At 43.6% G+C, this 14222-nt stretch overlaps 1 protein-coding gene across 1 annotated transcript in view; it reads right to left on the minus strand.

Moving 5' to 3' along the window:
* Window positions 1–4202: 4202 nt before the first annotated feature.
* The window catches only part of LOC147017685 (uncharacterized), a 38657-nt gene continuing 28637 nt past the window's right edge, over window positions 4203–14222 (minus strand). The window contains exons 10-16 of the mRNA XM_085847464.1: window positions 12726–12797; window positions 12465–12535; window positions 12259–12315; window positions 10981–11223; window positions 9387–9512; window positions 9138–9208; window positions 4203–5014 (exon numbers count right to left, since the gene is read on the minus strand). Coding sequence (XP_085703590.1) covers window positions 9161–9208; window positions 9387–9512; window positions 10981–11223; window positions 12259–12315; window positions 12465–12535; window positions 12726–12797 — 617 coding nt within the window. The 3' untranslated portion in view covers window positions 4203–5014; window positions 9138–9160. The remainder of the gene's footprint in view (window positions 5015–9137; window positions 9209–9386; window positions 9513–10980; window positions 11224–12258; window positions 12316–12464; window positions 12536–12725; window positions 12798–14222) is intronic.

Genomic DNA, 14222 nt, shown 5'->3' on the forward strand with positions numbered 1-14222 from the left:
TCGAATTCACTCATTAACCCTTTGAATACGATTAAATCCATCATTAAGAAGTGGAAAACATATTGTACCACCCACAGTCTACCCAGATCAGATCGCCCATCCAGACTCAGCAGCTGGGAAAGCATGAAATTGGTTCAGGATGTCACTGTAAGTCTAACAATGACTTTTAAAGATCTACATGGTTCTTTGGGGGTCAGTTTTCATCAATCAACAATATCCTTTTCCCTTCACAAAGCTGGCTTCCATGGACAGTTGGCAAAAAAGAATCCATTATTGAAAAAGACACATCTAAAACCACGTATGGAGTTTGTGAAAAAGCATCTGAATGACACTGCAGGCTTGTGGAGAAAAGTTTTGTGGTCAGACGAGACAAAAATTGAACTTTTTGATCGAAATTCAAAGTGTTACGTGTGGCGCAAACCTAACACTGCACATCACCCAGTCAACACCATCCCTACTGTCGAGCATGGTGGTGATAGCGTCACGTCATAAGGCTGTTTTTCAGAGGGGACTGGCAAGCTTGTCGGGATAGAAGGAACAATGGATGGTGCAAAGTACAGGAGAATCCTTGATGAAAACCTGCTTGAATCGGCCATGAATCTGAAACTGTGTAGGAGATTCACATTTCAGCAGGACAATGATCCGAAGCACAAAGCTGAAGCTAAACTAGAGTGGCTGAATAAGAAGAAAATAACCCCATGGGGCACTGACGGTTATTTTCCCACCAGGCGGACTGGAAATGAGGGATTAGGGGGAAGGGGCCATGGCCCCCTTTCCTGAAGTGGTATGGTCATGGTTATCACAACTTAAGTTAATGGCGTATGCACTTAGCCAATTACCCCAGATGTCCTGCAAAAGATGTAAATTGCAGGCAGTGAGGCAAAAGTGGACATTTTACTAAAGTATGTCACAGTAAAGACCACAAATACCAAAGATCTACCTACCTGGAACATTTCAAGAATGCACTTCTTACAGAACCAAAATGACACTTGGTGACTCACCTAAAAAAACCAATCACTGTAGTTGGTTGTCTTCAAGTACAGGTGTGACACAACCATGTTTCTGTGTCTGCTGATTTCTTCATTGTGTCTTCTGGAACACCTGTACTGGGCATGGACATCTTCACTGCTCTCAGACTGAATATTGTTAATGGATGTGTTACTTGCCTGGTGTTGACTTATTGGTGTGGGTGGTGGGCTTGGGATCCTAGAATGCCGAGTTCAAATCCCACTTACCCGTTAAATTAATACCAGGTGGGGTTGACTCTGCCTTTCATCCTTCTGCCAATACTTTCTTTCTTCTTTTACATACAATGTTAAGGCTCGAAGAAGAGCAAACACACACAACGTATAACAAGAGGAGCAGGAGACAAGAGGGGTGGGAGAGGGAAGCACAAAACAGTGGGGAACAGAGACATGAGAAGATCTGTGGAAAGGAGAGGATGGAGAGGTATACATGGGATAAAGGAAATGGACACCACAGGTACTTTCAGGAAGAAAAACAGGGAATTTGAAAGTGGTGGGTTTGGGGTGGATCAACGGGAGTAGAGAGGATCACAGTTTGGGATGGGGGAAGATGAGAGATGGTGTTGAACAGCTGTTTTGAAGGCCTGGAGGGAAGAATGGGATTGAAGAGTGTGGGAGTTTGTTTCAAAGGTGAGAAAAAAATAGGAATGAAAGCGTGAAGGTGAACAGTGATTCTTGATTTTGGTACTTTTACCAGAAGGGGGTTGCTGGCGGACCTTGAGCGCCCTGGGGAAATATGGGCGGGACAGATAGACAGAACAGTTGGGGGGGGGAGGCGAGGCCAGACAGGAGATGGTAGAAGACAGAAACTATACATACACCTGCCTGCGGTGAGTGTGTGAAAGACCCAAAGACAGCCTCATCACGCGAAAAACCAATTATCCCAAATTCCTTGACTTCCACAGCGTGAAGCCGAGAAATGCGGGAGCACCAGCCTTGAACACTCCATCATGCTGCGGATGAAAGCTTTGTACGTGGTCAGTCACTCAGGTGTGCCAAGAAAGGACTTTGCATGACGAAGGATGCACAGTCGGCAACTGGCTTTGGAGGCCAGCTTGGAGATGTGGCTTTCCCAGGAAAGATAATGGCAGATTAGTGAGGCCGAAAAGTTTGAATGAAAGAACGCAGATGGGGGGGGGTTCAGTTGGCTGTGACAAGAGAGGAAGTCTGTGAGCCATTTGTGGAGATGGCCTTGGATACCATTGGAAGAGAGTTTCGTGAGCTGGGCGTGGTACCAGACTGTATCGAAAGCGTGCAATATGTTGAGGGAAATGGCTCTGATCTCATGTCTGGCATTGAGGACCTCCATCCATTGCTGGGAATGCAAGAGCAGCAAGTCCAGGATAGAGAGACCTGTTCTAAATCCAAATTGATGAACGTAAATCAGGCCATTGGAGAAGAGGAAGGATTTAATGTTGGAAGCGATGATGGATTCTATAACCTTGCTGATGATTGGGAGAAGGCTGATTGGTCTGTAGTTGCAGGGATCTGTTTTTGCACCTTTTTTATACATATCGGTGATGTTTGCTGATTTCCATTCAGAAGGTAGATGACCTTGAGCAAATGAGAGGGTGAACAGAACACAGAGAGGGTGAGCAAGAGCAGCAGAGCAGGTTTTCAGGACATGTGGGCTGATGTCTTCTGGACTGGTTGCAGAATCAGAGTTGAGGTTTGACAGAAAGCTCTCCACCTTCTCAGGAAAAAAGGACACAGAGTCTGCTGGGTGTGACTGGGTAAGGTTGGTACAGAAAGGGATGGTTTGGGACACAAGATACGGAAGCAAACACGGAGTTTAGGCATTCAGCCTTTTTTATGTGCAGTGTCAGCTGTGCGGCCATGGCCAACGTAGACGCCCATGCCAACACTATTGTCACACTTTCTCGTGCTTTTGCCGAAGATGCAGTGATATCACAACACAGCTAATGTTGCTGAGGTATGTGCTGTGGAAAAGGCAAGTTAAATTAAATAATAATTGTGGTTACTGAATGAAAGGACACTGGAGCAGGCAGCCGCATGCAGATGTGGTGCTCGGCAGAGTGCTGGAATGTCAGCATGACTTTGAGGAAAGCTTTATGGAGGCTTGAATGTCTGTGTGGCTGGACAAATCATATTGTACAATGCAGGGTTTGGATTATTGTGTTCAAGCTTCACTCCTACGTGAAAGAGGAATGGACTGGGAGAAATAATTATTTTGGGACATGCTGATCCGGGCCGTGGACGGCCTCTGCACAGAAAAGGAATGCAGACACCTTGTCGCCAGGCCTCAGAATGACCGTGTGCCCAACACAACAAAAGGCAACAAAGACGCTTACGAGGTGAGAGAGAGAAATACGATGTGAACCAGAGCCATACAAGAGGAGGGGGGAGAACGTGATGTGGACTATGCAAGATGGAACAGCTGCAGCATGTGGCCAAGTTCATTTTATGAAACTGGCCTCAAACCAGTGATGAAGGTCCCGCAAAATTTACTTGCTCACCACGATTGAGAGTGTTAAAAGTTGATGACAACCTTGACTTGAACTGGTTGCATCTTTGCGGATGCTGGTCGATCCAACCTGCTGATCGGTTGGGTTCTCGACCAAGCTATATTATCCTGATGGGGTCACAGGACTGACATCCAAGCAGACAAAACCCTCTCTGGGCATCTCGACAAACCCAAGACCAAGTTCTTCTGCATCCCTCGGCACGGCTGGACGCAGCATGGTCCTTCACGGTGAGTAGTGGACACAGATTAATCTGCTTTATTTGGTGGTATGAAGATCACCCTCTGGGGACTCACAATGCGGCTGGCCAGTCAGACATCACCCCCTGTGCACTTATCGGAGCAACAGAGCCTGCTTCGAAATGTGAACACAACTGACTTTGACACCAAGTTGTATCCTCGTATTTTTTTGTTTTTTTTTTCAATGAAAATACCAGATAAGTTACCGACTTGAAAGTCGTGAGTTTATTCAAAACTGCGTTGAAACGTGTGTGTGTGTGTGTGTGTGTGTGTGTGTGTGTGTGTGTGTGTGTGTGTGTGTGTGTGTGTGTGTGTGTGTGTGTGTGTGTGTGTGTGTGTGTGTGTGTGTGTGTGTGTGTGTCTGGGTCTGGGGAGTTTTAAAATCAGAGTTTCTTTTGCATTAATTCTGGTTATGGAATCTTATGAAATGGTATTGGCATTTGAAAGGTGGACAGTAGGGATTAATAAATGACATGTTAAATTAATATATCTTTCTGTTTTGTGTTGGAGGCTAGTTTCACCTGTTAAAGAATAGACGAAACACCTAAATGTGGTCCATTAACCTTTTCTGCCGTGCTCCCCCTTTGGGTAACTGGGGTATTCGCTCTGGTGCACCGAGGCAGCACGCAAGAACAGTTGAACAATTTGTGCAACTGTTGCAATGCCAACACTTCTTCCTTTGATGAGTCCATTTTTCTGGAAACCCCCATCACTCAATCCATCCCGAAGGAGGGCAAGAGAGTTGGCGGCACTGAATGAATTACTGCTTTCTTCCAAAGTGAATTGTAAAATTGCATTAAAAGCAATACGTAAAACAAATAAATCATCTGAGGATCATTTTGAGAGATTTTGTATTTCAATAAATAATTTTTATTGACATCAATTGCAGAAATATCAAATACATCATCAATGACACATACAGTCATTCAAATTTCAGATTCAGGACACAGGGTGGAGGCTATCCCGGTGATGAAACTATACACACACGAACCGGCACTGGTAGAGCGCATCCCTCCACCAGGCTGCACAGGATCTGTTTAGATGAGATAGACTGCTCACAGAGAGACAGCCAAACAGACAGGGGTGAAAACATGAAGGTGGACGGAGGTAATAAAATAAGTCTACACACGTGTTCACCGAAACATCAATACATCTCCAACATCAAAAACAGAATGGCCTTCAATCCTTTTCGAATGGTCTTTTGGTGCTGACAGACGATTTTCAGAACGTGGTGTCATCCTCGGTTCTTCTGTGCCGATGTTATAGACTGTGAATAGAAGGGGTTAAAATGAGGAACAAAACAAAGGAGAATGGCACTCGGTGGTGCACATACCTCCATCAGGCCGAGCGGTTTACGTTTCGTATCGCGCTGATCGTCCGGATCTACATCCAAACCTGAACGAAAATCGACTCGGCTTGTTCTCATCACATATCCAATGCAACCATCAAGTTTCGTCATTGATCCATCCACAACTTCTTGAAATATTATGCTTGTTATGTATATCGTATTTGGCCCTTTCAATGATGAAGAATCACTTTGAAAATATTATTTAAATTCTTGTATCCAGATCCAGAGCTTCAACAAAATGGAATCAATTTGTCCTCGTCACACACCCAACCTGTCCACCAAATTTCATCAAAACATTTTGCAATATCTTGCTCACAGACAGACAGACAAGCAGCCAGGGGTGAAAATATAACCTCTGTCCACCTTCGGTGGCGGGGGTAACAACAAACACTGGGTGATTCACTCGGTGTTTTTGATGCTCTGGGTAGAGCTGGTACGAATTGAATATACAGATGATGTGCTGGACATGAGGAGACATTAGTGCACCTTCACATGTATCGCCAGGACACGAGTAGACAATGGACAACATGTAACAACAGATGTACAATAATCAGCTTGTGGTCCATTTTTAAGAAACACATTGGTGTTGTGCAATAAAACTGGGATAATCTAACCTTTGTTATCGCAACATCATTCCAGAAATAACAACTCCAGTCAGTGTTTAACTTTTTCGTGCATGACAACACCAATCTGTCTGTGAAAACAATTTGGATTCTGTTCCGGTGCCATTCAGCACTGGACATCCAGCGGCTCCTCTCTCAGCAATGTTCTAACAAATGGAACATGTCCTTTAATCCTGGAAAATCACAGTCATCTCATCGTGACAGAAGAATTATCAAATGAATGCTCATATCAATTTATTTGGTCATCCACTGCAAGAGGTTCAGTCTGTTGAACTTCTCAACTTCTCTGTCAGCCATGGGCTTTCCTGGGCTGAGCACAGAGAAAAGTTGGCCTCCAAAGTCAGCCACAGAATCGGGAGCTTTCGACGTTCCAAGTCTTTCCTTGAATCATCGGAACGACCCATTGTCCACAAGTCCTTTGTGCACATCTCATTGGAGTACTGTTCTCCCCCATCGGCTGGAGCCCCAGCATCACGTCGATTTCCTGGGTTCTGTGTAGTCTAAATCTCTCAACATTATTGAAATCTTCCATGATGACGCAGAAGCACAAGACCAGTTTCTCTCACATTGCAGATGGGTTGGTGGCCTACCCATGTTTTTGTAACTTCTTCTCCGATATTGGTCTCTCTGCTCTCTCACGTCTTCTGCCATCCCCCACAACTCCGGGAAGAACATTTTCATCTAGTTCCCACTCCTGGTTAAACATCCAAAATCCAGGGTGACTGTACATCTCTTATCTTTTCTTCTTCTCTTCTCCAATGTGCAAAACCAGCTTCCAGAGGCTGTGCTTTCCTTCTCTTCCCTCCAGGGTTTCAAAGCAGGTGGTGCTGCACCATCTCATGTTATCTCCCATCCCGACTCAAAATCTTTTGCACCCCAGTTAACCTTTCTTCTCCCAACATCTTGCTGCATGTTTATGAGTTGCCTTTTCCCATATATCTTTGCTCTCCTCAAGTTTGCTCATTCCATTGTTTCATTTCTTCAAGAGTTCCCCACTGCCGTATTATCAGTTCATCCTCTCCATCCCCTTGCTCTTTCCCTGAGCTTCCATCTTGCAGAGAAACACTAAGTAAAGAGGATATGAAAGAGAGAAAAAAAAGAGGGCTGCTTACCATCAATGGCTCTGAAGTGAAGTTCAACGTTTCAATGGAACACGCTTTATCCACTTATATTTCATCATCTCCTGTAACGCATGATGATGGACATGTGTGAAATCAAATGTGAACACGAGCAGGAAATGTCTTCAACAGTGAACAACAGCATTTTGCTCCACAACAACAGGAGTTCAGGTACCCCAGCATGTGGGCATATTTGTTCACGTAAATCAAATCTTTGAAAAAGGGATCAAACCCTCACCTGCATTGTCAGTCGATTCACCGACAGGATAGTGTATGACAAAAACATTGGCAGAATTTCTCGAAAATAAATTGAGAAAACTCACCTCCATCAATATATTCCAGAACAAGGACCACTAATTTGGATACTGCATAGTTGTGGTGTCACTCTGGCGGGGGTGGGGGGTGGGGGGTTAAATCATAGTTCTTCCTTTGATGGACTGCCAACGCTTCTTCCTTTCAATGAGTCCATTTTTCTGGAATCCCCTTCACTCAATGCATCCCGACTGTGGGCGAGAGAGATGACGGCACTGACTAAATTCCTGCATTCTTCCAAAACGAATTAAAAATTGCATCAAAATTAATACGTAAGACAAATAAATCATCAGAGGATGACTTTGAGGCTTATCTTCGACAAAATGGAATCAATTTGTCCTTGTCGCACACGCAATCTGTCCCACCAGGTTTTGTCGAATCCGTTCATTACATTTTGAGATATCAAGCTGTTCATCGTTTTTCGCCATATCACTCAAATGGTGAAGAATCGCTGAAAAAAACTGCAGTGTATGCATCCAGATTTTCACTTCAATCGAACCAATTCATCCTTGTCAAACACCCAACAAGTCCACCAAATTTCGTCCAAACGTTTTGCTGTATCTTGCTCACAGACAGACAGACAAACAGCCCGGGGTGAAAAGATAACCTCTGTCCACCTTCGGTGATGGGGGTAACAACAAACACATGGGTGATTCACTCGGTGTTTTTGATGCTCTGGGAAGACCTGGTACTAATTGAATATACAGATCATGTGCTGGACATGAGAGGACAGAAGTGCACCTTCACATGAATCGCCAGGACATTAGCAGACAATGGACAAGATGTTACAACACAGATGAACATCAATCAGCTTGTGGTCCATTTTTAAGAAACACATTGGTCTTATGTAATAAAACTGGGATCATCTCACCTTTGTTATTGCAACATCATTCCATAAATAACAACTCCAGTCAGTGTTTAACTTTTCGTGCATGACAACACCAATCTGTCTGTGAAAACAATTTGGATTCTGTTCTGGTGCCATTCAGCACTGGACATCCAGCAGCTCCTCTCTCAGCAATGTTCTACAAATGGAACATGTCCTTTAATCCTGGAAATCACAGTCATCTCATCGTGACAGAAGAATTATCAAATGAATGCTCATATCAATTTATTTGGTCATCCACTGCAAGAGGTTCAGTCCGTTGAACGTTGAGGCCTCACCATCAGCCATTAGCTTTCCTTGGCTGAGCATATCGAAAACCTGGCCTCCAGAGCCAGCCACAGACGAGGGAGCTTTCGACGTTCCAAGTCTTTCCTTGAATCATCGGAACGACTCATTGTCCACAAGTCCTTTGTGCACATCTAATTTGAGTACTGTTCTCCCCTGTAGGCTGGAGCCCGAGCATCACGTCCATTTTCCTAGATTGTGTGTAGTCTACATCTCTCAACATTATTGAAATCTTCCATGATGACGCAGAAGCACAAGACCTTTTGTTCTCACATTGCAGATGGGTGGGTGGCCTCCCCATGTTTTTGTAACTTCTTCTCTGATATTGGTCTCTCTGCTCCCTCAGGTCCGAGGCCATCCCCCACAATTCCAGGAAGAACATCTTCATCCAGTTCCCACTCCTGGTTAAACATCCAAAATCCAGGGTGATTTACGTCTCTTATTTTATCTTCTTCTCTTCTCCTTTGTGTAAAACCAGCTTCCAGAGGCTGTGCTTTCCTACTCTTCCCTCCAGGGTTCCAAAGCAGGTGGTGCAGCACCATCTCATGTTATCCCCCATCCCAACTCAAAATCTTTTGCACCCCAGTTAAACCTTCTTCTCCCAACATCTTGCCGCATGTTTATGTGTCGCCTTTTCCCATCGATCTTTGCAGCTCTCCTGCAGTTTGCTCATTTCATTGTTTAATTTCTTCAAGTTTCCCCATTGCCCGATTATCAGTTAATCCTCTCTGTCATCTTGCTCTTCCCCTGAGCCTCCATCTTTCAGGGAAACAACAATTAAAGAGGATACGAAAGAGAGAAAAAGGAGGGCTGCTTACCGTCGATGGCTCCACAATGAAGTTCAGCGTTTCAAGGGAAAACGCTTTATCAATTTGTATTTCATAATCTCCTGTAAAGTATAATGATGGATGTGTGGGAAATCAAATGTAAACCCGAGCAGGAAATGTCTTCACCAGTGAACAATAGCATTTTGCAACACAACAACAGGACTTCAGATACCCGAGCATGTGGACTTATTTGTTCACGCAAATTAAATTTTTGAAGAAAAAAAAGTATCAAACCCTCACCTGCATCGTCAGTCGATCGACAGGATCCTTACACAGCATCCAAGTCAGAAGGGTGCCCAGGAGGGGTTTTGCAAAGGGTGGGAGCTGGAACACGACTTCAAAGTCAGTGCTGTCATCTGTCATTGGCTGCAAGGAAATAAAACAAATGCATTTGTGACAGAATCCTAACCCATCATCACAAGCGAATGCTCACATTTCCGTCATGAACATTTTCTCAACAAGCAGGAACTTATGCAATGACCGAGACCTGACTCGAAACTAGTAAAATCGATTTTGATTCACCAAGTTGTGGAACAAAAGAAAAGTTGTATTGTGAGTTGTAAAATACTCTCTCACCTCAATAACTGGATCGGAAGCCTCCATCGATTTAAATCAATAAATATGTGAAAACTCAAATGTTTTGGAGTAGAAATTAAACGGAGCAAAAAAACAACATTGTTCGCCGAAGTTTTCCAGAGAATTGTTTTTACAATTTAAATAAATAAATAATGGTCGGTACCAACAGGAATTACAAGAGAAAAGAGGAAATGAAACAATTATTTGTTTCATTCTGCAGTGGATAAGAAATGACAGTGAGAGAGATGTGATGAATGTTACAAACATGAATGATGTTGAAGGAGATCAGAGATCATGTCTTCAGACAGGACTACCCTGCGGAACCTCCACTCGTCAAACAAAGAGATCTTAACATCAAAATTATCGCCATGATCATGGGTAAATAATGGTGTGCTGAGCAAGCCAAACAACGTCCCAGCACCTTTCACTCAGCACACACACACACACACACACACACACACACACACACACACACACACACACACACACACACACACACACTCTCAGCACACACACACACACACACACACACACACACACACACACTCACACACACACACACACTCCACTGCCTTCACTCACAACACATTCAACTCAGCACATACTCTCCACTCCTTTCACTCACCACTCTCACACTCCAATCACTCATCACATATCCCCACTCCCTTAACTTCTTCTTGCGTATGTCACCTTGGCTGCCGGGTAGCTATCGTTTTGTTGGGGCACGACTATGCCGCTGATGCGGTGCCCCTATACCAGTTCACTGGTACTTATTTCGCCAACCTCACAAGGATGACAGGCTGAGTCAACCCCGCCTGGTGTTAATTCAGTGGTCAACAGAGCTCAAACTCAGGACTGGAACATCCCAAGGCAGCCACCCTCCCCACGAATCCAACACCAGGGCTTGACTCACCAGACTTTTCACATGGCACACACTCTTCATTCCCTTTACTCAACACATCCTCACACTCTCTTCACTCTTCACGCTTTTCACTGAACACACATTCAGCAATGTCAATCTCCTGTGCAGATTCTCTCCACACACTTAATTCACTTTCATCCATGAACTGTTCAAACTCCGTTACCCCCGCCAAGTGACTATCCCTTCCTTCATCCGATCGTAACGCTTTCTGCAGCAAAGACTGTGATTTTCAAAATAACAATTAGGTTGGTTATGTTCAAAAGGAGAACTCTGGGCACAATCATGATGACAGGAATTTGTGAGAATGATCATGACACGATAACAAACAATACTCACTTCAAGAATATCGTCTCCATGAAAATGCTCTCCGACTAACAACTTCATGAATAAGATTCCCAAAGACCAGACGTCAACTGGGGGACCTTCATAGCCACATTGGCCACCCTGTGAAATTTCTGGAGCCATGTATCCACGCGTACCAGCGAAGTCATAAAGTAGTTGGCCACTCTTGAACCTTGTCGCAAGGCCAAAATCAATTATTTTCAAAATGCCTGGAGGGCTGTAGATGATCTTTTGGAGCTGGAGGAGAAACAGAAATCAATTTATGAAAAGAAAAATCAAACCTTGGATGATAAAACAAGTTAAAATAAAGATGAGAAATTTGATAACAAGGGCAGGCAAGAAAAAATAAAAAATTACAGGAAGAGAAAAGTTTTAAAAAACAATAAACAAAAAAAAAACCATCCTCGACCAAGACCAGAAGTATAAATAATAAGATGGAGAAGGATCAAGTGAGTGAGAGCGTACAGTGAGGAGTACGAACAACATCGATGCAGAAGATGAAAGTTTGTTCAAATGAGAACAATCGGAGGACAGAACGAGAAGGCTGCAAGATGTAGGGGTGTGATTTGATTTTGGATTTGATGAGTAATAACACTCTTTCTGGAGCGTTGGTGCTGCCGAAGCAGTTCCTTGGCAAGGGCTACACTCAATGATTTGCCATTGCCTTCCCAGAATTGTTTGTCTGTGCTCTATCCTTTTAAACGCTGATCGTCAAACAAGGAAGCAGAGAGGTGTAATAGTAAAGAGAAAAGAGGAGGTAGTGTAGCAGTCTGGGTGAAGGATAATATCGTATCAAGAGAAAGGGGGTGATAGGAAGGAAGGAATTAATGTCGAGGGTTGTGTCTGGATGGAGATGATGGATGAAAGAATGGTTAGGTATTCATCGGATAGGTTTATCAGGCTCCTGGTGTGGTGTGATGGAAGAGTGAGACAGAAGGGTTCACGAGTAATTACTGAAGGCATGTGGTAAGGGAAGTGATTTGATTGTAAGTTATTTTAATTTGTCAGGGAGAAATTGGTCCAGGAACAAGCAAAGGACAGAGGACACGAGGAATTTCTCGATCTAGTTCAGGATTGCCTTTTAATTCAGTTTGTAGATAATCCCATGAGGAGGAGTGAAGTGTGAGACCTCTCCTTCAGTAATAAACTCCACTCGAACCCACTCTACCCCCACTGACCCAAATTCCTTCCTCGCTGTGCTGCACAAAAAATGCTTTTCAAGTTGCAGTGTTTACAGAACATATCACAGTGTACGCTGATGTAGTTTGTTACCTTTATATCTCTGTGCACAATGTTGTGACTGTGCATATGGTCAACAGCGGCCGCCATCTGGAAGGAGGAGATCAAAAACATGAAAACGTGGGCACAGATTGACTTGTGATTGTTGAGATTGTCCATTTTTTTTTAGTTCACTGCCTTCTGTCGATTTTCAAAAACAAATCAACATCACATCGAGATGAAACACTCTTTCAACTCACCTGAGCCATGAGAGGCCATGCCTGTTTTTCTGAAAGTTTCCCCCACGAAAGAAGTTTCTCGAAAAGTGATTCTGCAAACATGGAACAGTATTAGACATTTTTTCACAGAAACATACAAGTACAAGGCAATGAGTGTTTTTAATTTTTGAGAAAACACAAGTGGAGGAAAAGTATTTTATTTTAAGATGTGAATGTTTGATTGTTAAAATGAATGATCGCCATGGTTTGACACAAGCAAGGAAATTAATTGAGAAAAGTCACCTCCATCAACATATTCCAGAACGAGGACCACTAATTTGGAAACTGTATAGTTGTAGGCATGAAGCAACTTCACTGTCGGGAAACAAGAAAGGGGAGCACAAGTTAAGATGACATAATAAACTCACCCACAGGGAAAAAGTTTTAAACAACATAATAAACATGTGAACTTCATTTGTGAATTTCATGTGACCCTTTCAATGGCACGTAATAAATGGGAGAATGGTCCTTTCTCTGTTGATGATGTTGTTTGGAAAGGTTAGGATGGAACTTCTCAGCACTGTCCCATCAATCACAGATACATCTATTAAATAAGTACATGGACCTCCCAGGGCTTTCTTCAGAATTAAATAAGAACCCGGGTTGGGAGGAAGGCAGTGGAGGGAATCCGATCAGTGAAGGGAATACAAATGGCGCAAACAAGGAAGGGACGGGGGGAGGGTGGGTGGGGGGAGGCGTTCTGTGGGTAGTGTATGTACTAATTACTTTACATAAAAAGTGGAATTGAGTTCGCAGAAAGAACTTAAGAGAACTATTGTGAAAAGACAACATTCTGCCAACCTGTTCGGATATGGTTGGCCGATTTGTATTCAGTAAGTTTGATTTACAGTGTGGTGCAGTCTCATTATTGATTACACAAAAGCATTCAAAAGTGAAATACGAAGAGCAAATAAGAGAATCCGGTTTCTCAATTCCAGTTTGTGGGGGTGAGTGTGGGGGTGAGGGGGGGGTGGTTGGATATCATGTTGGTGTTGGTGCTCCAGATATCAGACATTGAATATCAGTGTCATTCCAATTTTGTCATTCCTTCCAAGCTTGTATTTGAGGGGATTTCATCCCCACGTGTTTTTTCATTTCAAAAACATGTTTTTTCTGACTTGTTTAACTCTATTTTTTGCAATCTGTGAGGCAACGACATCATCATGGCAATGATGACGTCATTGACATCCTTGGGTGGCAATGACATCATCCAGTATAAGGCCCAACGCAGGGAAGTGTGAGCCACAGTGTTTCAGGGAACCCTCATTGTAGAAAGTGATCAGTGTGCCTAAATAGTTTACTCAAAATTTTGGAGGAGATATTCTAAACAAGCGTTTGAAAATCTATAAAAAAAAATGTATGGTCTTCCTGGTCTATATTGAGTCCTTCATGTGCTCACTCTGGGGAATTTGTCATGAAGTTGTCAATAAGGGCCTGTTTTTTATTTTCACATTTGTAAATTAATGATATTTAGCCTGGTGTTGGCGCAGTGGTTAGGGCAGCGGCTTGGGATCCAAAAGGTCCTGAGTTCAAGCCCCGTTGGGCCACTGAATTAATACACCAGGGGGTTGACTCAGCCTGTCATCCTTCCGAGGTCGGCGAAATGAGTACCAGTGTACTGGGCCAGTGTATACCCCGGTTAAAATAGTTGTACCATATCCCTGTGTCGTAAGAGGCGACCAGGGTTGCGTCAGGAAGGGCATCCGGCGTAAAACATGTGCCAAATCACTATGCGGATCA

Source organism: Eptatretus burgeri, chromosome 11 (genome assembly GCF_056783735.1).
Source record: "Eptatretus burgeri isolate ZD-2024b chromosome 11, Ebu_testis_v1, whole genome shotgun sequence".
Classification (NCBI taxonomy): Eukaryota; Metazoa; Chordata; class Myxini; order Myxiniformes; family Myxinidae; genus Eptatretus; species Eptatretus burgeri.